General features: G+C 42.6%; 1 protein-coding gene across 10 annotated transcripts in view; it reads left to right on the forward strand.

The window, feature by feature from the left end:
- Positions 1 to 7,308: 7,308 nt before the first annotated feature.
- Positions 7,309 to 23,925, forward strand: part of NFX1 (nuclear transcription factor, X-box binding 1) — a 90,994-nt gene continuing 74,377 nt past the window's right edge. For 7 of the 10 annotated variants that reach the window (XR_004350321.1, XR_004350320.1, XM_032634583.1 and 4 more), the window contains exons 1-2: positions 7,343 to 7,492; positions 11,080 to 12,078. Coding sequence is in view for 6 of the 10 variants with exons in the window: in XM_032634583.1 (XP_032490474.1) it covers positions 7,468 to 7,492; positions 11,080 to 12,078 (1,024 nt within the window). In the remaining 4 variants the exon portion in view is untranslated. Of the gene's footprint in view, positions 7,493 to 11,079; positions 12,079 to 23,925 lie in introns of all 10 variants that reach the window. The other 3 variants (XM_032634589.1, XR_004350322.1, XR_004350323.1) reach the window with 3 other exon arrangements.

Consider the following 23,925-nt stretch of genomic DNA (forward strand, 5'->3'; position numbering starts at 1 on the left):
CTCTCTTCAAAACTTCACTGTCTAGTTATAGGTGAGGATGAGACATGGATGTAACCCTCTCCCATCCCCACTAACCTCACCCTTGAAGAAGACTTCCAGTGGAGCAAATATTACACTATTCATCATTACCTTCTTGAAACCTTCCTTGGCTTCCTTACAAGTACTCACTCAGCCCTTTTAATATTTCTTCCATTATAGTTCCAATCTGGGATAACTTCTTACCCTTCATACTTTCCTTGAGATAACTCACACCCATGATTTTAACTATTACCTATGAACTAATGCCTCAAAATAACTGTTACTAGCCCAGACCTCTTTCCTTATTCTTTTTTTCAGTTCTGGGTATTCCAAATTAAATGCCCCACCACTACCTAAAATCTAACATCCAAATTAAGCTCATTACCCTGAGCTTCACACTCAACCAACGTTCCTGCTTTATTTCTTATCTTGCCAGTGTTAAATCAGTGACCCATATATTGCCAGTTTTAGTGGGTGATATTTAGTGCTCCAGCTAGACCACTTTAGTACATTGGATACCAGGGAACAGTCATTCTACCAGTCTCTCTTCCCTTGGCTTTTGTGATGGTATCCCGTGGTTCTTCTATTCTTCTGACTATTCCCTCCAAGATTCCTTTCTGAAATTCTCATCTCTCCAACCCTGTAATGTTGGTGTTCCTCAGGAGTCCAGCCTTTATCCACAGTACTTCTTTCCCTGCTCACTTATATTTAATAATCTCAGCTATTCTCATGGCTTTAACTGCTGACTTCTAAGTCTATACTTGTATCCCTGGTCTTGACCCTGAGTTTCAGAATCCTGTTTGTATCCACTCATTGCCTAAGAGTAATCTGGATGTTCCAGAAGCCCACAAACACTTCACATTCAAATAGCCAAGACAACCATTATCTTTCCCCCAGACCTAACCTCCTGTTTTCCCTGCCTCAGCTAATGGAACCATTATCCTCCATCATGCAGAACAGAAAGCTCTTGAGTTGTCCTTGATGCCTACATTTTGCCTCATCCTACACATTCAATTAATCATTAAACCCTGCTTTTAACCCCTATGTGTTTCTCAAATCCAACCCCTCCTTTTCTCTTTTCAACTCTCTTTGGCTTGGACATTGTTCACATAGCCTTTGCGAAGAAATGACCTGCCTTCCCTTGCATAAAGTCCTGGTTCCCTGACACCTCCAGCAGGGCTTAAAAAGCTGCCTATTGGCCCCTGCCTCTCTGTAATGGTTTATTGCTTAATCTTTTCAGAACAGCATTCTCTTTCATTTAGAGAACTGCCTCCCCAATTCCAAATGTGTGATTATTGGAAAAATACCAATTAGAGTAGCCCTACCTTTACTTCACTATGGGAGTGGGCTTGTAACCAGATTTGTGCCTATTGAAGTTCATCCCTCAAATTTTCTAAGGGGAAATGCTTTCCCTTTTTTTTTTTTTTTTTTTTTTACTCTTTATCAGTCTGAGAAGTTTGAGATATTGAGTCGGGAGAGCAGCCAAGAGGCAGAATGAAAGAATCCTCATGGCACTGAGCCCTGACTTCTGATCTTTGAGATTCTCAGAGTGCTCCAAGTCTCTGTAACTCCTCCTTTAGTTCTGTGAACTGAGAATTCTGCCAACAAACCCCCTTTTCTGCTTAAACTAGTTGGAATTGGGTTCCTGTCACTTGCTAGTAAGAGTCCTGTTCTAGTTCTCCTGCATCTGCCTACAGTCATTCCCTGCCTCTGCTCATACAGTTTCCCCTCCCTGGAGCAGTAACCGATCAATGGGCTCGTGTGCCCATGGCACAGAGAGCCAAACTAACAGCGGGTGTTTGCAGCCAAGTCAGGGTTTATTGCAGGGTGCCAAGCAAGGGAGTGAGAGACAAGTCTCAGATCCACTCCAGCTTGGTCTTTGAGTTAGGGGTTTGTTTTTGGGGTTTTTTTTTTTGCAGTACGCGGGCCTCTCACTGTTGTGGCCTCTCCGGTTGCGGAGCACAGGCTCCGGACGTGCAGGCTCAGCAACCATGGCTCACGGGCCCAGCCGCTCCGCGGCATGTGGGATCTTCCCAGACTGGGGCATGAACCCGTGTCCCCTGCATCGGCAGGCGGACTCTCAACCACTGTGCCGCCAGGGAGTCCCTCCCCAGGTAGTTCTTATGTATAGCTAACGTTAAGAAGCACTGTCCGAGGGTGCCTGATCAGTACGAACCTGTTTTCATGGACAAGCAGTCTGACTGTTGCCATAAATTTCTGCAATGAAGAGCTAGGCAATGATTGCCCTAAGGCAGAGTTTTCATCCAGAGAATGAGTTGGGAAGTATTACTTTCTCCTCTGTGTTTTGGAAGAATTTTCGAAGGATTGGTGTCAATTTTTTGAACATTTGGTAGAATTCACCAGTGAAGCCATCTGGCCTGGCTTTGTGGGAAGCTTTTTCTTTTTTAATTACTAATTCAATCTCTACTTGTTATAGGTCTATTCAGATTTTCTATTTCTTCTTGAGTCCGTTTTATTTATTTATTTACTTATTTATTTATTTATTTCGGCCACGCAACACGGTTTGTGGGATCTTAGTTCGCCAAACAGGGATCGAACCTGGGCCTCCTACAGTGGAAGCACAGAGTCCTAACCACTGGACCGCCAGGGAATTCCGAGTCCATTTTGATAGTTTGTGTATTTCTAGGAATTTTTCCATTTCATCTAGGTGATCTGATTTGCTAGCATACACTTTTGTTCATGGTATTACCTATGATCCTTTTTATTTTTATAAGGTTGGGAGTAATGTCCCCTCTTTCATTTCTAATTTTAGTGATTTGAATTTTTCTCTTTTTTTGTTTTTCTTGGTCAGTCTAGCTAAAAGCTGATCAACTTCGATGTTTTTGGTGAATGGATCAACTTTGTTTTTGTTGATTTTTTTCTATTGTTTTTCTATTTTTTATTTCATGAATTCCTGCTCTGACTTTTATTATTTCTTTCCTTCTACTTGTTTTGGTTTAGTTTGCTCTTCCGTTCCTTAAGGTAGAAGGTTAGGCTACTGATTTGAAATCTATCTTCTTTATTAATAAATCTTTTTAAGGGGACTTTTCTGGCGGTCCAGTGGTTAAGACTCCACGCTTCCACTTCAGGGGGTGTGGGTTCGATCCCTGGTCGGGGAACCAAGATCCAGCAGGCCGAGCGGAGCAGCCAAAAATTAAAACCAAAACAAATATTTTTAGAGCAGTTTAGGTTCACAACAGCATTGAGCAGGACGTACAGAGAGTTCCCATACACGCCCTGTCCCCACACATATACAACCTCTCCCACTAGAGACGTCCTGCTCCAGAGTGGGACATTCGTTACCATTCATGAACCTGCATTGACTCGTCATCACCCAAGTCCATGGTTTACATTAGAGTTTACTTTTGGTGTTGTACATTCTATTGGTTTTGACAGTGAACCCACTATTATAGTATTGTATCATACAGAGTTGTTTCACTTCCCTAAACATCCTCTGTGCTCTGCCTATTCATCCCTTCCTTCCCTTTAATCCCTGGAAACCACGATTTTTTTTTTTTACTGTCTCCATAGTTTTGCCTTTTCCAGAATGTTATATACAATAGTTGGGAACATACAGTATGTAGCTTTTTCACATTGGCTTCTTTCACTTAGTATTTGCATTTAAGTTTCCTCCATGTGTTTTTCATGGCTTGATAGCTCATTTCTATTTAGGTCTGAATAATATTCCATTGTTTGGATTTCTTTTTTTTTTTAATGTTGGGGGTAGGATTTATTAATTTATTTATTTTTGCTGTGTTGGGTCTTCGTTTCTGTGCGAGGGCTTTCTCTAGTTGTGGCATGCGGGGGTTACTCTTCACCGTGGTGCGCGGGCCTCCCTCTCACTATCACAGTCTCTCTTGTTGCGGAGCACAGCCTCCAGATGCGCAGGCTCAGTAGCTGTGGCTCACGGGCCTAGTTGCTCCGCGGCATGTGGCATCCTCCCAGACCAGGGCTCAAACCCGTGTCCCCTGCATTAGCAGGCAGATTCTCAACTACTGCGCCACCAGGGAAGTCCCTGGATTTCTTTTTTAATGTAAGTATATATAGCTATAAATTCCCACCTGAGCACTGCTTTTGTTGTTTGTCATAACTTTTGGTATGTTGGGTGAAGCACTGTTTGTATAGGAAAGGCAGGATAAATGCTTGCTTACTTCCATTTATTGACAAGTTTTGGAAATAATGAGTGGGTTCCCTAGTATGCCAGCTATGGATTATTGACTTTCAGTTCCAAATTTATCCTTTTTGCCTGCTCTGTGAAATGGATTTGGGCCCTTTAAATACTTATCCTTTACCAGCTGGCAGGTATTAAGCTTTGTCAGTAGAGGGCAACAGAGAGATACTGCAGGAGGAAAGGGTTTCCTTTCCTGTTTCTAGTGCTTGGGTTGGGCAGGGTTCTGTGCTGTAGGCAGCTTCTCCAGCGTCTGGTTCCTGTGCTTCAGCACCTGGTTTCTTCAGTGTATGATGGCCAGCAGCCAGAAATTTCTCCTGGCACCTCCCCCTGCAAAGTGGTTTGTAGTAGACGACCTCTTGTGAGACTCGTCACCAAGAATGGCTTTCCCCAGCACCATATAAGGTAGATTTCTGGCAACTTCCACCAGTGCAGCACCATAGCAGCTTCCCTATCTAGTGAGCCATAGGCGCATCCCCTCTAACAAAGTCTGCACCTCAGCTCTGGGGTGATCTTCACTGGACACTTTATCTCAGCCCTAGAGGAAGTGGCTGTTCCTTACATTGCTAATCCTGTATTCTTTGAGAGTTCTCTTTTACTTCTTTACTAGTCAGTCCCTTATTACTCTAATCCCTTGTTATAGTTAATGTCTTTAAGTAAATAAAACCTTCCCTGTTCAAATTACTATGTGGTTCCTCTCTCCTGACTAGACTCAGACTGATACAACTGGTAATTTCTAAAGGGGATGATAAGGTTTTTTGTTTGATGAACTTACCTGTCAAAATTAAGGATTTATCTTTAATCCTTTTATCAATGAAGGATAAAACTAATGGACATCATAGAAGACAGCTGAAATGTCTAAAACTGACAAGATATACAAGTCGTATATCTACAATATACAAGAAACCATCAGCAAGAAAAATTGAGCAACCCCAACAGAAAAATGGGCAGAGGATGTGAATAAGCAATCTAAAAAGAGAAACTCAAAAGGGCACTAAGAAGTGTTCAGACTCAGTAATCAGAGAACTTCAAATTAACAGAACAATGAGATTATCGCATCACACCTTTTGGTTTAAAAAACATTTGGAAGCTGGATAATGGTTAAATCTCAAATATACCTTAGATCTGCCCTCTCCTCTCCATCACATTTGCTGTCACTCTAGTCCAAGGCCACCATCTTCAGTATTAACATAATACAAAAATGCAACTTTTCTGCCCACTTATATTCTTGCTCCCCCACAATTCACTCTTCACCCGGGAGCATGAGAAATCTTTAAGGGTAATTCAGACACTGAAACTGAGTGCCCCTAAAACCGAGTTCCCTTACTGAGTTTATGATTAATCTCTCTATCCAAGACTTTATTCCCTTTCTTGTGTTCCTTCTGACCTCTATCCTGTGCTAACTGAACATTAATCAACCAGAATCAGATGACGAAAATTGCTGTTGTCAGTAACATTTTTAATGTGCTAAAATCGCTATTATAGGGATCATTAATGTACAAACTCAGGACAAGATGAGCTCCCAAGCCATGGACCACAGCCCAGAGGCTTGTAAACCAGAGACATCCTGACTCCCGAAACTATGATTAAGAAATGTCACCAGATGATCATCAATCCCAGCCTCTTTTATCTTCCTCTTTAAAAAACAAAACAAAACGAAAAAAACCCTAACTCAAAAACCAATTTGGAGTGGATCTGAGGCGTGTCTCTCACTCTTGCTTGGTGTCCTGCAATAAGCACTGTACTTTTCTTCACCAAAACCTGGTGTCAGTAGATTGGCTTTGCTTCGCATGGAGTGAGCAGACCCGTGTTCAGTTAGGTAACAATACCACTTCTTTGCTTAGAACCTTTTAACTTCCTGTTGCTCTTCGAATAAAGTCCATTAGCATGGCCTGCAGGTGATCCACGTGATCTCCTTATCTACCTCTCCAATTTCATACTGTGCCACTCTCCTTGCTTACTGCTATCCAGCAAATATTTCAATGACTTGAACACTTCAAGCGCTTTCCTTCCTCCATAGCTTTTGCACATGCTATTCCCTCTGAATCTTCACATAGCTTACCCTTCTCATCTGTTCTTTTACTCAAAGAAAGCTGGCCACCTTTTCTGGAGCAGATCTTAGTAAGTCTCTATCACTGCTACCCTACTTATTTCTTTCATAACGCAAATTATTTGTAAATATAAATTACTTAGTTTTAACCTCCCCTACTAGACAATGCACTTCATTGAGGGCAGAGACCATGTTTGTCTTTTTCACCATTAACCTCCAGCACTTAGAGCAATGCCTAAGACAAAAATAGGCATTAGAATGTATGTGAATGAATGACTCTATTTTGTGTTTTGGGGGAAGCCTGGACCAGTGAATTACTTTACAAATGCAGGTGCTTCACACTTAAACGTTGTGTTCTAGTTAGTAATGCAACAACAAAACACACAAAGAAAAGAACGCCACACATTCGCTCAAAACATTTTGCACTTTAAAAACTATCAGTGCCAGGCTTCCCTGGTGGCGCAGTGATTGAGAGGCCGCCTGCCGATGCAGGGGACACGGGTTCGTGCCCCAGTCCGGGAGGATCCCACATGCCGCGGAGTGCCTGGGCCCGTGAGCCCTGGCCGCTGGGCCTGCGCGTCCGGAGCCTGTGCTCCGCCATGGGAGAGGCCACAACAGTGAGAGGCCCCGCATACTGCAAAAAAAAAAAAAAATTATCAGTGCCTCCAAACTTTTCCCCCCTCACGTTGTGCCCATCTGCCCGTTCAAGTCCTTTATCATTTCTAATAAATGGGTGTTCGTTTTCTAAACTGATTTATAAGAGCTATTTGTATGTTAGCCTTTGATCGTTTGTTTTGCAGGTATTTTTTCCCAGACCGCCTTTTGACTACTTAGTTTTTGTTTTAATCCTAAGCCTGAACTACTCTAGTAAGGAGGTACTGTCTGAGGTGACTCCAGAAACCAGGTGAAGCTGGTTGGGTGGGAGGGTGAAACAGGAGAGCACAGGGACTCTCAAAAGGAAAACAACTATTGATTACGCAAGTCCGGGCCCGCCTATCCTCCTGGTATCCTAGCCACCTACAGCCACTAGCAACCTCCTTCAGCCCAGAGCCTGGCGCGCCTGTCTGACGTCACGGACGCACCGCACAGTTGACTCGGGCCGCGCAAACTCCGTGGCCGTCTACCGGGCGCGCAGAAGCGAATATTGTCGCGGCGCCGGAAGTCCAAGGCACGTGACCGGGTGACAGCGCTCGCTGGGCTGCAGGGCTCGCTTTAGGTGTTGCGGCACGGGATGGCGGAGGCGCCTCCTGTCTCAGGTACTGTCCTGGCCCGCGCGGGACTGGGCCCCTCTCGGGGAGCGGAAATTGAGTCAGTGACGAGTCCTAGGGCACCGGCCATTCGTATCGCGAGAGTGGCGCGTACTAGGGTTGGAGATAGTGGCTCGGAAGGGCCAAGCCACGCGCGTCGTGCGAACCGAGATCTTAGCCATCCTTGACTGCGTAGTGAAGCCCGGCACCTGGTTTCTAAGGAAAATGGGTTTGTCCTGCTGAGTCGATGTGGGTGTCCCGCCCTCTCCAGGGCTCAGCCCGGCCTTCCTAGGGCAGCGATATCCGACAGGCGGGCGTCGGCCGGGTCACCGCCAGTGACGGTGTCGGGCTCTCGACGCACGGCGGGTTTGCTCGCTGCGCTTAAGATGTATTCGTGCGTCCTGGGGCAGCGGCGCGTGCGCGAGCCGAGCACCCGTGGTTTCCAGTGTCAGCCTGCCACGAACTCTCAGTGTGAAGTCTCGTTTTCCTCATCTGTGAATTGGGAGTAAATAAGTCAATTACAGTGAAGGTTCCCGCCGCTGCTGTACCTGTTACACAATTGTTAGCTTACTTCCCCTCCCGGAGTTGCCTTTGTGTGCAGAGACAGCCTCATTTGGCTGTTAATAAAACATCCATTTCCACTTCCTTCAGGGTACCTTAGATCTTTGTTTTCCCAACTCTTTGGACAGTGACCGAAAAGGAATATTTTACATGGTGACCTCAGTGCACAGACATAAATATAAAAGCGAACCAAAAATTTCAAGAAGCAGTGGTTTTCCTTCCTATATGCAATGCCATCTACTACATATTTCGTTTGAAAAAATACTTGTCCCAACCCACTGCATGATTTGATTTCATGACCCACTCTTTCTGAAAAACAGGGCAGCAGTGTACAGCATGAGGTTTGTGAACAGTCATGAATTTGAGTCTTCGTTCTGCTATCTACCAGCTGTTGGGGCACCGAGAAGAGTATATATGTATTTGTGTACTTGGTGGCAGGTAAAATGTATTTACTACTGTGGGTCTTGGTCAAAAAAGTTGGATAACACACTGCATTGGTGTACCCTAGTCCTGATTTAGGTATTAATTCATCTTGGAATGTAGGGACCTTGTTAGGCTGGTGTTTTGTTCTTCTCCCACCCATTTTTTCGCCAAATCCTCTAAATTGGATCCGTTGGTCTTCCTATCGTTAGGCTTGCTTCTGGCCCATTTCTACACCATTCAGTGTTTGAAGCAGAATTGAGTGGGGCTAGTTGTGAGTCATAGTTTGGGGCTATGGTGTTGTGCCCCAGGTTACAACCTCTGCCCCACCTACTGAGGCAAAGTCTCCTAGTCGAAAGACCTCCCCAGTCTGTCTCCTGTGCCTTAGTTTGTTTTTGCCTTAGTTCCTATTCCGTGTTCTTATTTCAGCATCATCTCTAACCCATACCTCCATCCCCACTCAAGGTTTAATTCTCTTACCTGCTGTTGTCCTGGAACACCAGCCCAGTCCAAGGGGTATCTTTCTGCCTATGGGCAGACTCTCCAGTGCCAACTTTGTCTCTGGACTCTATAATCTACAGTTGGATTTTCCCTTACTCTGCTCCACCCACCCGTTGGTCACCTACCATGGTATTATCTTGGATCTTATCTTATCTTACCTTGATCTTATCTTGGGTACCACTTGCACTATAGCCAAGCCTTGGGGATGAGACATCCTATTTTTTGAGTAACTTACGGCTGCTCAAAGTAGTGAAAAAATAAAGGTGTCTCAGATCTTTGTGTTCAGTTTCCTGTGCCCTTTCCTCCTTCCTTATGTCTCTTAAGGATCTTTCAGAGGGCTTTGCCCACTGCTTCATGTCTGATGGAACACATACTTTATATAAATAGGTGCTGCCCTGTCTAGATTCTTAAGTTGCATCAACTCTTTGCTGCTTAACATGAAAACACCCTCTTCCCATCCTTTACCAGGCTATTCTGGACAACTTTACTGATGTTTTTCTGCCCCCTTTACAGCCTTGCTTCTTCAAGCAGAAGAAAACTACACAATACCCACTTGGTCTAATCTACCCATACACCCCTCTAAGTTATCTCTTATATTTCTGGAACAGCTTCTCTGCCACCTTCTGAATTTGTCTAATCCTCTTGCCGTTTTGTAAGGCCCTCCACCCCACCCCCAGAATTCTGCCCATTGAAAGATTTCAGGACAAATCCTGGATTGAGAGAGAGGTTACCCTGTGACCTTTATGATCTCGCTCAGTTCTTAAGTATATGTTTCTGTAGTATGAGCCACCCAACCTCTCACATTGGAGCGTAATATAAGAGTGTGATCTCTAGGGTCACATAGCTTGGGGTGGAATCCTGAATCTGCTTTGGAATACCCCTGTGGCCTTGGGCAGGTTACTTACTCTCTACAGTGTCTCAATTTTCTCATCAGGAATGTAAAGATTAAATGAGTTAACATATGCAAAGTGCTTAGAATAGTGCCTGACACATGTTAAGTACCTAATAAATGTTAGGGCTTATTATTAAACCTGAAGCCCCACAGGCTGTGCACTGCACCCATCTGTGGTCAAGTCTGTGTTTCAGATAGTTTGTAGTCCTAACGGCAATAATAAAGCACTATTTTAACCACTTTATGCATGTTACTAACCTTGCTTTAATCTTCATAGCAACTCTTTGAAGTAGCAACTCTTTACTATTCCATTATTGAGATTAAGTAACTCGCATAAAGACACAAGTGATGGGCAGGGATTTAAACGCAAATTCCAGGCCCTATTGATTCATAGAATATTCTGTATGCTACACATAGTTCTGACTTTGCTACTAACTGGTTTTGTATCCTTAGGCAAATCATTTCATCTTTGGACTTCAGAGACTGAGTTGACTATAAAGAAGCATGTTAGGGGGTAAAAATGAGTAGGTTGAAGGGACATGTGCTTAATTTTTGAGACTCTGGAATTCTGGACCATATTACAGAGATTATGTATGGAAAACCTAAAATATATTCCTGGGGGGAAGAGATGAGATGTACTGATCCTGCTAAGTACTGTCTGTGTGAAGTCTTAACTTAAATTCCACAATGACCCTTTGGAATAGTATTATCAACTTTTGTCATGTATGAGGAAAGTAAGGCTAAAAGCAATCAGCTTTTAGCTGATTTTAGCTTAGGGTGGTATCCCTAAGCTCATACTATAAGTTGGAGGGCCAGACTTTAAACTGATTTTGGCTGACTCCAAAGCCTGTTTACTTAATGCTGTCTTAGAGTTTTGAAAGACCACATTGAACTTGCTGATTGATGTCTCACCCCGAACTGTTTGCTGACCTCACATTTGTCGATAAAGATAAACACGCTTATAAATAATACCCGATAGCCCAGGTGAGCAGTTTTCCTTAGCAATTCAGCAGTAGCTGTTGGTGAGGCTGCTGGATATGAGATGATCAGTCTTCCACAAGCACCTTGAACCTACCACCTTCACAGGAAACATAGACCTCGTATAGAGACTGTTTTATACAAAGTCCCTAGGAAAGTAACTTTTAGATATGGCTTACAGTCTTCGGGCTTCATGAGTGACCAATTAATTTCTTTACCTGCATGTCTGTTTCTTATGTCCTAGGTACTTTTAAATTGAATACGGACGCTGCTGAGTTCATTCCTCAGGAGAGAAAAAATTCTGGTCTAAACTGTGGGAGTCAAAGGAGACTAGATTCTAATAAAATTGGTAGAAGAAATTATAGCTCACCACCTCCCTGTCACCTTTCCAGGCAAGTCCCTTATGATGACATCTCTGCTGTTCATCACAGTTATCTTTCAGGAAGCAAACCTAAGAGTCAACAGACTTCTTTCCAATCCTCTGCTACTAATAAATCACTCAAGAACCATGGCCTTCCAAATCAACCTTGGCAGAAATTGAGGAGTGAAAAGCAGCATATCAGAGTCAAGAGAACACAGTGTCTCACTGACCAGACCTCAGATGCAGCTGGCTTAGAAAGTGTGGCCAAGTCAGAGAGTGGGACAAGCCTCAGAGAGCACAGCCCTTCTGAGAATGAGAAAGAAATTGTTGGTGCAGATCCCAGGGGAGCAAAACCCAAAAAGGCAACCCAATTTGTATACAGCTATGGTAGAGGACCAAAAGTCAAGGGGAAACTTAAAAGTGAGTGGGGTCACAGAATGACTCCCAAACCTGAGGAGGCGGGACCTGAAAACACCAAACCTGTGGGGGTTATCCACCCTGATTCTTCAGATGCATCCTCTAGAAAAGGAGTAGCGGATGGGTATGGGGCCAGGCGCAGCGAGCAGAGAAGATACCCACAGAAGAGGCCTCCCTGGGAAGTGGAGGGGGCCAGGCCACGACCAGGCAGGAATCCACCAAAACAGGAGGGCCAACGGCAAACAAACGCAGGATCCAGAAGCAATATGGCCTCTGTTTCAAAGGAAAATCTCAATGAAAGACCAGCAAAATCTGCCTGTGACAATGGGAACTTGGCAGTTGCCAGCAAGTCTTCCAGAAGGGTTGACCCAGAGAAATGTGCTGTAAGGAGGCAGGATCCTCAGGTAGCATCTTTCCCCCGAGGCAGACAGAACCACATGCTAAAGAATGTGGAAACACATACAGGTAAACCTATCTGAATGGGTGGAAATGTTTTCTCTCTCTTTTTTTTTTTTTTAATTTCTGAATAGGTAATACATTCATACAATTTAGAAACCAGAAAATATAAAAATGTACATAGTTAAAGTCTCTTTCTCTCCTTGTTCATCATCTCCTTGGGTCCTGCCACCACCTGCTCCCCTCCCCAATAGGTAACCACTTACTTAGTTTTTATATATCATAAGCAAATACAGGTAAGGAACGTTTTTCTTAACAAATAAGGAATTTAAAAAGTGCAGGTATGGGTGGAATAGATGTTTGGTTACAAGATTTGTTTTGAATTCTGAAAGCACAAGTAAGGGGTGGTAACATCTCCACTGCCTCTCCTGGATCCAGCCTGCATCATCTCTTATCTGCTTATCTGCAACAGTTCCTAACTAATCTTGCCATCTCCAGTTTTTCTCTTTGAGTTCACCTCTTACGTCAGCATCAGAAAGTGATCTTTCTAAAACACGTATTGACCTGTGTCACTCCCCTGCTTAATTCTGTTCACTTTTTCTCGTCACCTACAGATTCTGCCTTCTGCCTTACCCAACAGCCTCATCTGCTGCTGCCTCAGTCCCTACCACATTTTACTCCCTGGACTCTATACTGTCATCTTTCCATGCTGTTGCATATGTGGCTCCTTCTGTCTACACTGTCTACTACTCAGCTCACTGGTGAATTCTTACTCATATTTCAAAAGCTATAGTTTAGTCACATGTCCAGAAAACCTTTTGTCACCTCCACAGATAGCATTAATCTTTTCCAGCCCTGTGATATGTCCTTCCCTTACATATATATGCTTCTTTATAGCACTTACCACTGGAAACCATCATTTGTTTATGTGTCAGTGCCCTCCACTAGTTTATATGGTCCTTGAAAGCAGAGACCATATTTTTCCTTTCAGTTTTATATCTCCATTGCTTAGCACAGCTCTTAGAACACAGTAGATACTCAGCTCGACTGTTAGAAAGTTCTTTCTTACATTAAACTGAAAACTTCTTTCCTGTAAATATTTCCTATCTCCTAGTTCAGATTCTGTCCTCTGGAACTACACAGAAGCTAGTCTCTCTCCTCACAGCTTCCTTCCCACTCATTACACATCAGCTCTTTGCAGTATTTGAAGACACTTCTCATTTTACCCTGAGTATATATTTTATCCAGGCTAAATAGCTTCATTCCACCAGCTTTTTCTCATGGACCTTCACCATTCTGGTCTCCCTCCAGTTTAATGTGACATACAGCCTAACACAGGGAGCCACCACCTGCCCGGGCCTGTTTTTACACAGGCCTATAGTTCTAGTTCTCATTTGCTTCACCAGGCAGTCCTTCTTGGGATCTCGACTTGTGTGTGAACAAAGGCAATGTTATACCAGAGTTGTTCTTGAATCCTCAAGGCTGGTTGATAGTTTCCTATTGCTTCATAACAAATTACCACAAATGTAGTGGCTTAAGATAACACAACTTTACCATGTCATGGTTTCTGTGGGTCAGGAGTCTGGGTACGGGTTAGCTGAGCTTTCTACTCAGGGTCTCACAGGACTGAAATTTGGCCAGAGATGCAGTTTCATCTGATGTGTGGGGTCCTTGATGCTCACTGGTTGTTGATAGGATTTAGCTCCTAATGGGTGTAGGATCGAGGTCCCCATTTTCTTGCTGGCTGGGGATCACTCTCAGCTCCGAGGGGCCACCCACAATTCCTTACCACATGGCCCCTTCACAGCATGGTAGTTTGCTTCTTCAGAGCCTACAGGAAAGAATTTGCTACAGATTCTTTACATCTCTCTGACTTCTGTCTCTGATCACTAGACTCTTTTAAAAGGGCTCACTTGATTAGATCAGGTCCACCCATACTTGAGGGGAGATTATCCAGGGCATGCACACCAGGAGCTGGGAATCTTGGAGGCCACCTTAGAGTTCTGCCTAACAAATCTCTCTGGCTTTACATCCCAGCATTTTCTTGAGACCTCTTTATTCATATTTATTGAGTAGATGCTATGTGCCAACCACTGTTCTAGGTACTGGGAATACAGCACTAACGAGATATACATTCTGGTAGGGAAGACAGGTAGAAAGCACTTAAATATTTATGTCAGGTGATAAGAGCTAAAATATAAAGCAGGGGTTTTTTTTGATTGTTTGCTTTTTTAAGCAGGGTTTTTAAAAATTTATTTTTGGCTGCATTGGGTCTTCATTGCTGCGTGTGGACTTTCTCTAGTTGTGGCGAGCAGGGGCTACTCTTCGTTGCAGTGTGCGGGCTTCTCATTGCAGTGCCTTCTCTTGTGGAGAGCGGGCTCTAGGCGTGTGGGCTTCAGTAGTTGTGGCACACGGGCTCAGTAGTTGTGGCTCGTGAGCTCTAGAGCGCAGGCTCAGTAGTTGTGGTGCACGGGGGCTTAGTTGCTCCATGGCCTGTGGGATCTTCCTGGACCAGGGCTCGGACCTGTGTCCCCTGCATTGGCAGGTGGATTCTTAACCACTGTGCCACCAGGGAGGTCCCATAAAGCAGGTTAAGAGGACAGAGTAACAGGGGCGCCAGTTTACATAGGTTGGTCTCTTTGATACAGAGATATTTGAACATAGACCAGAAGGAAGTGCAGAAGTGCACCACATGGCTCTCTGGAGAAGGGCATTTCAGGCAGAGAGAGAAGCAAGTGTAGATTGGGGTGGGAGGGGGGCATTGTGAGCAATGAAGAGGTGGGCAGTAGGGGAGGTCAGAGAAATCACAGGGGCTGGATCATATGAGGCTCTTAGATTTGATTCTGAGTAGGAAGATGAGAAGTAGCTGGGAGGTTTTTGGAGACGGGATGGCGTGATCTTACAAGCATTGTAAAATGATCACTCAGTCGGCTGTGTGAGGAATGGGCCCTAAGGCAGCAAGGGAATGAGTTAGGAGGCTGTTGTGGTAATTCAGGTACTTGATGGAGACTTGGATGAAGGTATCAGTGGTGGAAGAGGTAAGAATTGGTTAGACTCTGGGTGTATTTGGGAGGTAAAGCTGACAGAATTTACAGATAGACTGGATGTTGGATGCGGGAGCATGAGGAGTCCAGGACGCAGCCAGGCTGTTGTTCCTGAGCAATGTGGAAGGTGAGAATTGCCGCACAGTGCAGTGTAGCGCGTGGGAGGGGAAAGCAGTGTTCGTTTTTTAGACTTTTCACTTAGGAATAATTTTAGATTTATAGAAAGTTTGCAGAGATAGAACAGAGAATTCCCATACACTCTTCACCCAGCTCCCTGTAATGTTAACATCTTTGTCAAAACTAAGAAATTAACACTGGTACCATGGTATTGACTAAACTTCAGACTTTTTTTTTGGCTACGCCACGAGGCTTCCAGCAAGGCTTGTGGGATCTTAGTTTTTTGACCAGGGATTGAACTTGTGCCCTTGGCAGTGAAAGCACAGAGTCCTAACCACTGGACCGCCAGGGAATTCCCCCGGACTTTAGTTGGATTTCACCAGTTTTTCCACTAATACCCTTTTCCTGCTCCAGGGTGCAATCCAGGATATCACATTGCATTTAATCAGCATGTGTCCTTATTCTCCAATCAGTGACAATTTCTTAGCCTTTCCTTGTTGGAAAATGTGTTTTTGCATATGTTTTGCTTTGTCTCCTCCTTGTTCAGGAAAGATAAAGAATTTGGTTAAATTTATTAGATTTGAGTTGTCTACTAGACTACCATATGGATATGTTAAATAGAAAGTTGGATATAAAATTCACAGAAGAGATCTGGACTAGAGATTTAAATTTGGGCATTGTCAGTGTAGAGATGGTATTTAATTGACTAGAGGAGATCACCTAAGGTGTGAGTGTAGTTAGACAAAAAAAGAGTGAGGATGGAGCCTACCTAGGCTTGGCTGGAAAATGAGCATCCAGTAAAGGAAACGGAGAAAGAGTAAACTGAACTAGGATGTGAAACGTTCTAAACACCAAGTAAAGAAATTCAAGGAGGAGGCAGTGATAATTGTGCTAAATGCTGTTGATCAGTACAGCAGGATAACTGCACATTGACTGTTGGATTTGGCAATGTGAAGGTTACTGGTCTTTTTTTTTTTGAATTTTATTTAATTTATTTTTTTATACAGCAGGTTCTTATTAGTTATCTATTTTATACATATTAGTGTATATTTGTCAATCGCGATCTCCCAATTCATCGCACCACCACCACCCCCCTGCCCCACCTCTTTCCCCGCTTGGTGTCCATACGTTTGTTCCCTACGTCTGTGTTTCAATTTCTGCTCTGCAAACTGGTTCATCTGTACCATTTTTCTAGGTTCCACATATATGCGTTAATATATGATATTTGTTTTTCTCTTTCTGACTTACTTCACTCTGTACGACAGTCTCTAGATTGATCCACGTCTCTACAAATGACCCAATTTCGTTCCTTTTTATGGCTGAGTAATATTCCATTGTATATATGTACCACATCTTCTTTATCCATTCATCTGTCAGTGGGCATTTAGGTTGCTTCCATGACCTGGCTATTGTAAATAGTGCTGCAATGAACATTGGGGTGCATGTGTCTTTTTGAATTATGGTTTTCTCTGGGTATATGTCCAGTAGTGGGATTGCTGGGTCATATGGTAATTCTATTTTTAGTTTTTTAAGGAACCTCCATGCTGTTCCCCATAGTGGCTGTATCAATTTACATTCCCACCAACAGTGCAAGAGGGTTCCCTTTTCTCCACACCCTCTCCAGCATTTGTTCTTCGTAGATTTTCTGATGATGCCCATTCTGACTGGTGTAAGGTGATACCTCATTGTACTTTTGACTTGCATTTCTCTAATAGTGATGTTGAGCAGCTTTTCATGTGCTTTTTCGCCATCTGTATGTCTTCTTTGCAGAAATATCTATTTAGGTCTTCTGCCCATTTTTGGATTGGATTGTTTGTTTTTTTTAATATTGAGCTGCATGAGCTGTTTATATATTTTGGAGATTAATCCTTTGTTGATTCGTTTGCAAATATTTTCTCCCATTCTGAGAGTTGTCTTTTTGTCTTGTTTGTAGTTTCCTTTGCTTTGCAAAAGCTTTTAAGTTTCATTAGGTCCCGTTTGTTTATCTTTGTTTTTATTTCCATTACTCTTGGAGGTGGGTCAAAAAAGATCTTGCGGTGATTTATGTCAAAGAGTGTTCTTCCTATGTTTTCCTTTAAGAGTTTTATAGTATCTGGTCTTACATTTAAGTTTCTAATCCATTTGAGTTTATTTTTGTGTATGGTGTTAGGGAGTGTTCTAATTTCATTCTTTTACATGTAGCTGTCCAATTTTCCCAGCACCACTTATTGAAGAAACTGTCTTTTCTCCATTGTATATCCTTGCCTCCTTTGTCATAGATTAGTTGACCATAGGTGCATGGGTTTATCTCTGGGCTTTCTATCCTGTTCCATTGATCTATATTTCTGTTTTTGTGCCAATACCATATTGTTTTGATTACTGTAGCTTTGTAGTATAGACTGAAGTCAGGGAGTCTGGTTCCTTCAGCTCCGTTTTTTTCCCTCAAGACTGCTTTGGCTATTCGGGGTCTTTTGTGTCTCCATACAAATTTTAGGATGTTTTTGTTCTACTTCTGTAAAAAATGCCATTGGTAATTTGATAGGGATTGCATTGAATCTGTAGATTGCTTTGGGTAGTATAGTCATTTTCACAATATTGATTCTTCCAATTCAAGAACATGGTATATCTCTCCATCTGTTTGTATGATCTTTAATTTCTTTCATTAGTGTCTTATAGTTTTCTGCATACAGGTCTTTTTTCTCCCTAGGTAGGTTTATTCCTAGGATTTTATTCTTTTTGTTGCAATGGTAAATGGAAGTGTTTCTTTAATTTCTTTTTCAGATTTTTCATCATTAGTGTATAGGAATGCAAGAGATTTCTGTGCGTTAATTTTGTATTCTGCTACTTTACCAAATTCATTGATTAGCTCTAGTAGTTTTCTGGTGGCATCTTCAGGATTCTCTAGGTATAGTATCAAGTTATCTGCAAACAGTGACAGTTTTACTTCTTCTTTTCCAACTTGTATTCCTTTTATTTCCTTTTCTTCTCTGATTGCCATGGCTAGGACTTCCAAAACTATATTGAATAATATGGTGAGAGTGGACATCCTTGTCTTGTTCCTGATCTTAGAGGAAATGCTTTCAGTTTGTCACCATTGAGAATGATGTTTGCTGTGGGTTTGTTGTATATGGCCTTTATTATGTTGAGGTAGGTTTCCTCTATGCCCACTTTCTGGAGAGTTTTTATCATAAATGGGTGTTGAATTTTGTCAAAAGCTTTATCTGCATCTATTGAGATGATCATATGATTTTTATTTTTCAGTTTGTTAATATGGTGTATCACATTGATTGATTTGCGTATATTGAAGAATCCTTGCATCCCTGGGATAAATCCCACTTGATCATGGTGTATGAGCTTTTTAATGTGTTGTTGGATTCTGTTTGCTAGTATTTTGTTGAGGATTTTTGCATCTATATTTATCAGTGATATTGGTCTGTAATTTTCTTTTTTTGAAGTATCTTTGTCTGGTTTTGGTATCAGGGTGATGGGGACCTCCCATAACGAGTTTGGGAGTGTTCCTTCCTCTGCAGTTTTTGGGAAGACTTTGAGAAGGATGGGTGTTAGCTCTTTTCTAAATGTTTGAAGAATTCACCTGTGAAGCCATCTGGTCATGGACTTTTGTTTGTTGGAAGATTTTCAATCACAGTTTCAATTTCAGTACTTGTGATTGGTTTGTTCATATTTTCTGTTTCTTCCTGGTTCAGTCTTAGAGGGTTGTACCATTCTAAGCATTTGTCTGTTTCTTCCAGGTTGTCCATTTTATTGGCATGGAGTTGCTTGTAGTAGTCTCTTATGATGCTTTGTATTTCTGTGGTGTCTGTTGTAACTTCTGCTTTTTCATTTCCAATTTTTACTTGAGTCCTCTCCCTCTTTTTCTTGATGAGTCTGGCTAATGGTTTATCAATTTTGTTTATCTTCTCAAAAAACCAACTTTTAGTTTTATTGATCTTTGCTATTGTTTTCTTTGTTTCCGTTTCATTTATTTCTGCTCTGATCTTTTTTTTTTTTTTTTTTTGTTTTTTTTTGTTTTTTTTTGTTTTTTTTTGTTTTTTTTGCGGTACGTGGGCCTCTCACTGCTGTGGCCTCTCCCGTCGCTCTGGATGCACAGGCCCAGCAGCCATGGCTCATGGGCCCAGCCACTCCGCGGCATGTGGGATCTTCCCGGACTGGGGCACGAACCCATGTCCCCTGCATTTGCAGGCGGACTCTCAACCGCTGCGCCACCAGGGAAGCCCTGCTCTGATCTTTATGATTTCTTTCCTTCTGCTAATTTGGGTTTTGTTTGTTCTTTTTTCTCTAATTCCTTTAGGTGTAAGGGTAAGATGTTTATTTGAAATTTTTCTTGTTTCTTGAGGTAGGATTGTATTGCTATAAACTTTCCTCTTAGAACTGCTTTTGCTGCATCCCATAGGTTTTGGATAGTCGTGTTTTCATTGTCATTTGTCTCTAGGTATTTTTTGGTTTCCTCTGATGTCTTCAGTGATCTCTTGGTTATTTAGTAATGTATTGTTTAGCCTCCATGTGTTTGTGTTTTTTATGTTTTTTTCCCTGTAATTCATTTCTAATCTCCTAGTGTTGTGGTTAGAAAAGATGCTTGATATGATTTCAGTTTTCTTAAATTTACTGAGGCTTGATTTGTGACCCAAGATGTGATCTATCCTGGAGAATGTTCCGTGCTCACTTGAGAAGAAAGTGTAATCTGCTGTTCTCAGATGGAATGTCCTATAAATACCAATTAAATCTGTCTGGTCTATTGTGTCATTTAAAGCTTGTGTTTCTTTATTTGTTTTCTGTTTGGATGATCTGTCCATTGGTGTAAATGAGGTGTTAAAGTTCCCCACTATTATAGTGTTACTGTCAATTCCTGTCTTATAGCTGTTAGCAGTTGCCTTATGTATTGAGGTGCTCCTGTGTTGGCTGCATATATATTTAAAAGAGTTATGTCTTCTTGGATTGATATCTTGATCATTATGTAGTGTCCTTCCTTGTCTCTTGTAACATTCTTTGTTTTAAAGTCTACTTTATCTGATATGAGTTTTGCTACTCCAGCTTTCTTTTGATTTCCATTTACATGGAATATCTTTTTCCATCCCCTCACTTTCAGTCTGTATGTGTCCCTAGGTCTGAAGTGGGTCTCTTGTAGACAGCATATATATAGGTCTTGCTTTTGTATCTATTCAGCGAGCCTGTGTCTTTTAGTTGGAGCATTTAATCCATTCATGTTTAAGGTAATTATTGATATGTATGTTCCTATTACCATTTTCTTAATTGTTTTGGGTTTGTTTTTGTAGGTCCTTTTCTTCTCTTGTGTTTCCCACTTAAAGATGTTCCTTTAGCATTTGTTGTAGAGCTGGTTTGGTGGTGCTGAATTCTCTTAGCTTTTGCTTGTCTGTAAAGCTTTTGATTTCTCCATCGAATGTGAATGAGGTCCTTGCTGGGTAGAGTAATGTTGGTTGTAGGTTCTTCCCTTTCATCACTTTAAATATGTCGTGCCACTCCCTTCTGGCTTGTAGAGTTTCTGCTGAGAAATCAGCTGTTAACCTTATTGGAGTTCCTTTGTATGTTATTTGTCGTTTTTCCCTTGCTGCTTTCAATAATTTTTCTTTGTCTTTAATTTTCGTCAGCATGATTACTATGTGTCTCGGCATGTTTCTCCTTGGGTTTATCCTGCCTGGGACTGTCTGTGCTTCCTGGACTTGGGTGGCTCTTTCCTTTCCCATGTTAAGGAAGTTTTTGACTATAATCTCTTCCAATATTTTCTTGGGTCCTTTCTGTCTGTTTTCTCCTTCTGGGATCTCTATAATGTGAATGTTGTTGCACTTAATGTTGTCCCAGAGGTCTCTTAGGCTGTCTTCATCATCTTTTCATTCTTTTTTCTTTATTCTGTTCCGCAGCAGTGAATTCCACCATTCTGTCTTCCAGGTCACTTTTCCGTTCTTCTGCCTCAGTTATTCTGCTGTTGATTCCTTCTAGTGTATTTTTCATTTCAGTTATTGTATTGTTCATCTCTGTTTGTTTGTTTTTTAATTCTTCTAGGTCTTTGTCAAACATTTCTTGAAATTTGCCTCCATTCTTTTTCCAAGGTCCTGGATCATCTTCACTATCATCTTCACTATTCTGAATTCTTTTTCTGGAAGGTTGCCTATCTCCACTTCATTTAGTTGTTTTTCTCGGGTTTTATCTTGTTTCTTCATCTGGTACATAGCCCTCTGCCTTTTTATCTTGTCTATCTGTGAATGTGGTTTTTGTTCCACAGGCTGCAGGATTGTAGTTCTTCTAGTTTCTGCTTTCTGTCCTCTGGTGCATGAGGCTATCTAAGAAGCTTGAGCAAGTTTCCTCAAGGTTACTGGTCTTGCTAAGAGCAGTTTTAGTGGAGTAGTGGAGATGAAAGCTTGATTGGAATAGAAAGAGAGGCTTACCCCAAATATAAGTGTCCGTGGCTGTTTGAGAGTGGGCTTTGCTTACTCTCACTCTGAACTGAGAGAACCTAGCACTGCCCAGTCCTCCCAGACTGCCTGGATCCCTCATTCTGCAGTAACAAAGCCCCCTATATCCTTCATTTGTTTTGGCTCTGCTCCTGCTCTTAATTGACCTATGGCCTTCTGTCGGGTCACCACTTCCTTACAGCCTCAGAGCCTGCTGTTTTCCCTTATCCCACTTACCTTACTTTCTGGAAGACGGGAAGTGCACACTCCTTCCCCAGTGTCATTTCTAAGCTATTATTCTTCTACCTTTGTATCAGAATCCCTGCTCTTTTGAAGCTAATGCTGCATGACCTTTTCTCTCCATCCCCTTCCATGTCTCCTTATCTTTGTCATCTGTTAGCCTCCAAATCTCCCAGCCCCCGCCTCATTTATTAATGCATCTAGCCTGTATCTTTTTTCTACCCCAGTGATTCTCAAGGTATAGTCCCAGATCAGCAGCTGTCAGCAATACCTGGGAACTTGTTAGAAATGCACATTCTTGGGCCTCACCTCAGTGTTAGTAAACAGAAATTCTGGGTGTGGGGCCCAGCAGTCTCTTCTTTTAACAAGCCTCCAGGTGGTTCTCATGCACATTCAAGTTTGAGAACTACTGATTTACCATAAATCCTGCTGTTGTTCTGTGTGACTTCAGTGATCATGGGGGTTATGTCATCCTCAGGTTCTTTGATCTTGTCACCTGCAGTGACCTTCATATCCGTTCCACCTCCACACCCACTACCAAGGAAATGACCCTGGGGATGCCCCGTCTCTGAAATTCTAAAGTCCTGTGTTCTGCTTTCTGACCATATCCTCCTATCCTTTTGGCTCTCCCAGTCTTTTCCACCCACTATCAGTTCAGTCTCCATCCTTCTTCATCCCCTCTTCAGGCTAGGCCTTACTGTAAGTCATTTGAAGTATTATCCTTCTGCCAAGACATTTGCCAGGATCCCATCCCTGGATGGATGCTGCAGTCTAGCTTTTCTACCCTATCTGGATAACAGAATGCCATTTCAGGAAATCGTATAACAGTATAGATTTGGCACTGCTGCAAATTCACTCGCCCTCTGAGGAAAGCCTTCCTGATCACCCTGTTTAAAACTATAATACTTCCCCCACTGCCGACCCTTGCTAACCTCTTTTCCTGGCTTATTTTTTTCCATAGCACTTATTACTATTTGATGATACTACTTATTTTCATTATTTATTTGTTTATTGGCTACCTTCCACCACAAGATAGTAAACTTCATAAGGGCAGAAGATTTTTGTCTGTTTTGTTCACTGTATACCCTTAGTGTCTAAAGAGTGTCTGGTACATGGTCAGTTCCCAGTAAATATTTTTGAATAGTGGTCTCCAGCTCAGCTGGCTTTCAGCACTGCCATTTTCCCCTTATATGACCTTGGGCAGCTGTCCCTCCCATTTTCATCTAAGACTATTCCAAACCTTTTCCACACTTATCCAAACCTTCCTAACATTGATCTCTCAACCTCAGTGGACCTCCTTGCCTCCTACTTCACTGAGAAAGGGGAGGTCATCACTGAGAAAGGGCATAATTTTCTCAACTTTTTGCTCTCTCTAAGCAAACTCAGAGACATCTGTGCCTGTTATTCCTTTTCTTTCATTCTGAGATCTCTTTTATTTCCTTTCATCAACCTTTCCACATCTACTACTCCAAGTTCTCAACCTGAAGCTCTTCTTGAGTCTGTCCTGCCCTCTAAAAGAAAAACTTGCCCCATACGGGACCTCCCAGTAGTGTTTCTTTCCTTCCATTCAGTCTAATCAAGAGTCATCCACTCTGGGGCTTCCCTGGTGGCGCAGTGGTTGAGAGTCCGCCTGCCGATGCAGGGGACATGGGTTTGTGCCCCGGTCCGGGAAGATCCCACGTGCCGCGGAGCGGCTGGGCCCGTGAGCCATGGCCGCTGAGCTTGCGCGTCCAGAGCCTGTGCTCTGCAACGGGAGAGGCCACAACAGTGAGAGGCCCGCGTACCGCAAAAAAAAAAAAAAAAAAAAAAAAGAGTCATCCACTCTGTGTCCTTTTCCCTAATCTGATTTCATGTCTCAGTCCTCTGGCATCATCACCACTTGACTCAGAGCTACTGGTAGGTCACAAATGACTCAGTCCTTACTATTATCCTGGACTTCCCTTTGAGTTGGACACAAAGGGGTCTTTTCTGAAATGTAACTTCCTTGACTCCTTTGTTATCACACACTTCTGGTCCTTGTTCTCCTTGACTGTTCCTGTTTATGTCCTTCACTCTTCTCTTCCTCCACCTCTTTCCTAAATGTTGGTGTTACCTAGGGCTTTATCTCAGCC

Source organism: Phocoena sinus, chromosome 6, assembly GCF_008692025.1.
Source record: "Phocoena sinus isolate mPhoSin1 chromosome 6, mPhoSin1.pri, whole genome shotgun sequence".
Classification (NCBI taxonomy): Eukaryota; Metazoa; Chordata; class Mammalia; order Artiodactyla; family Phocoenidae; genus Phocoena; species Phocoena sinus.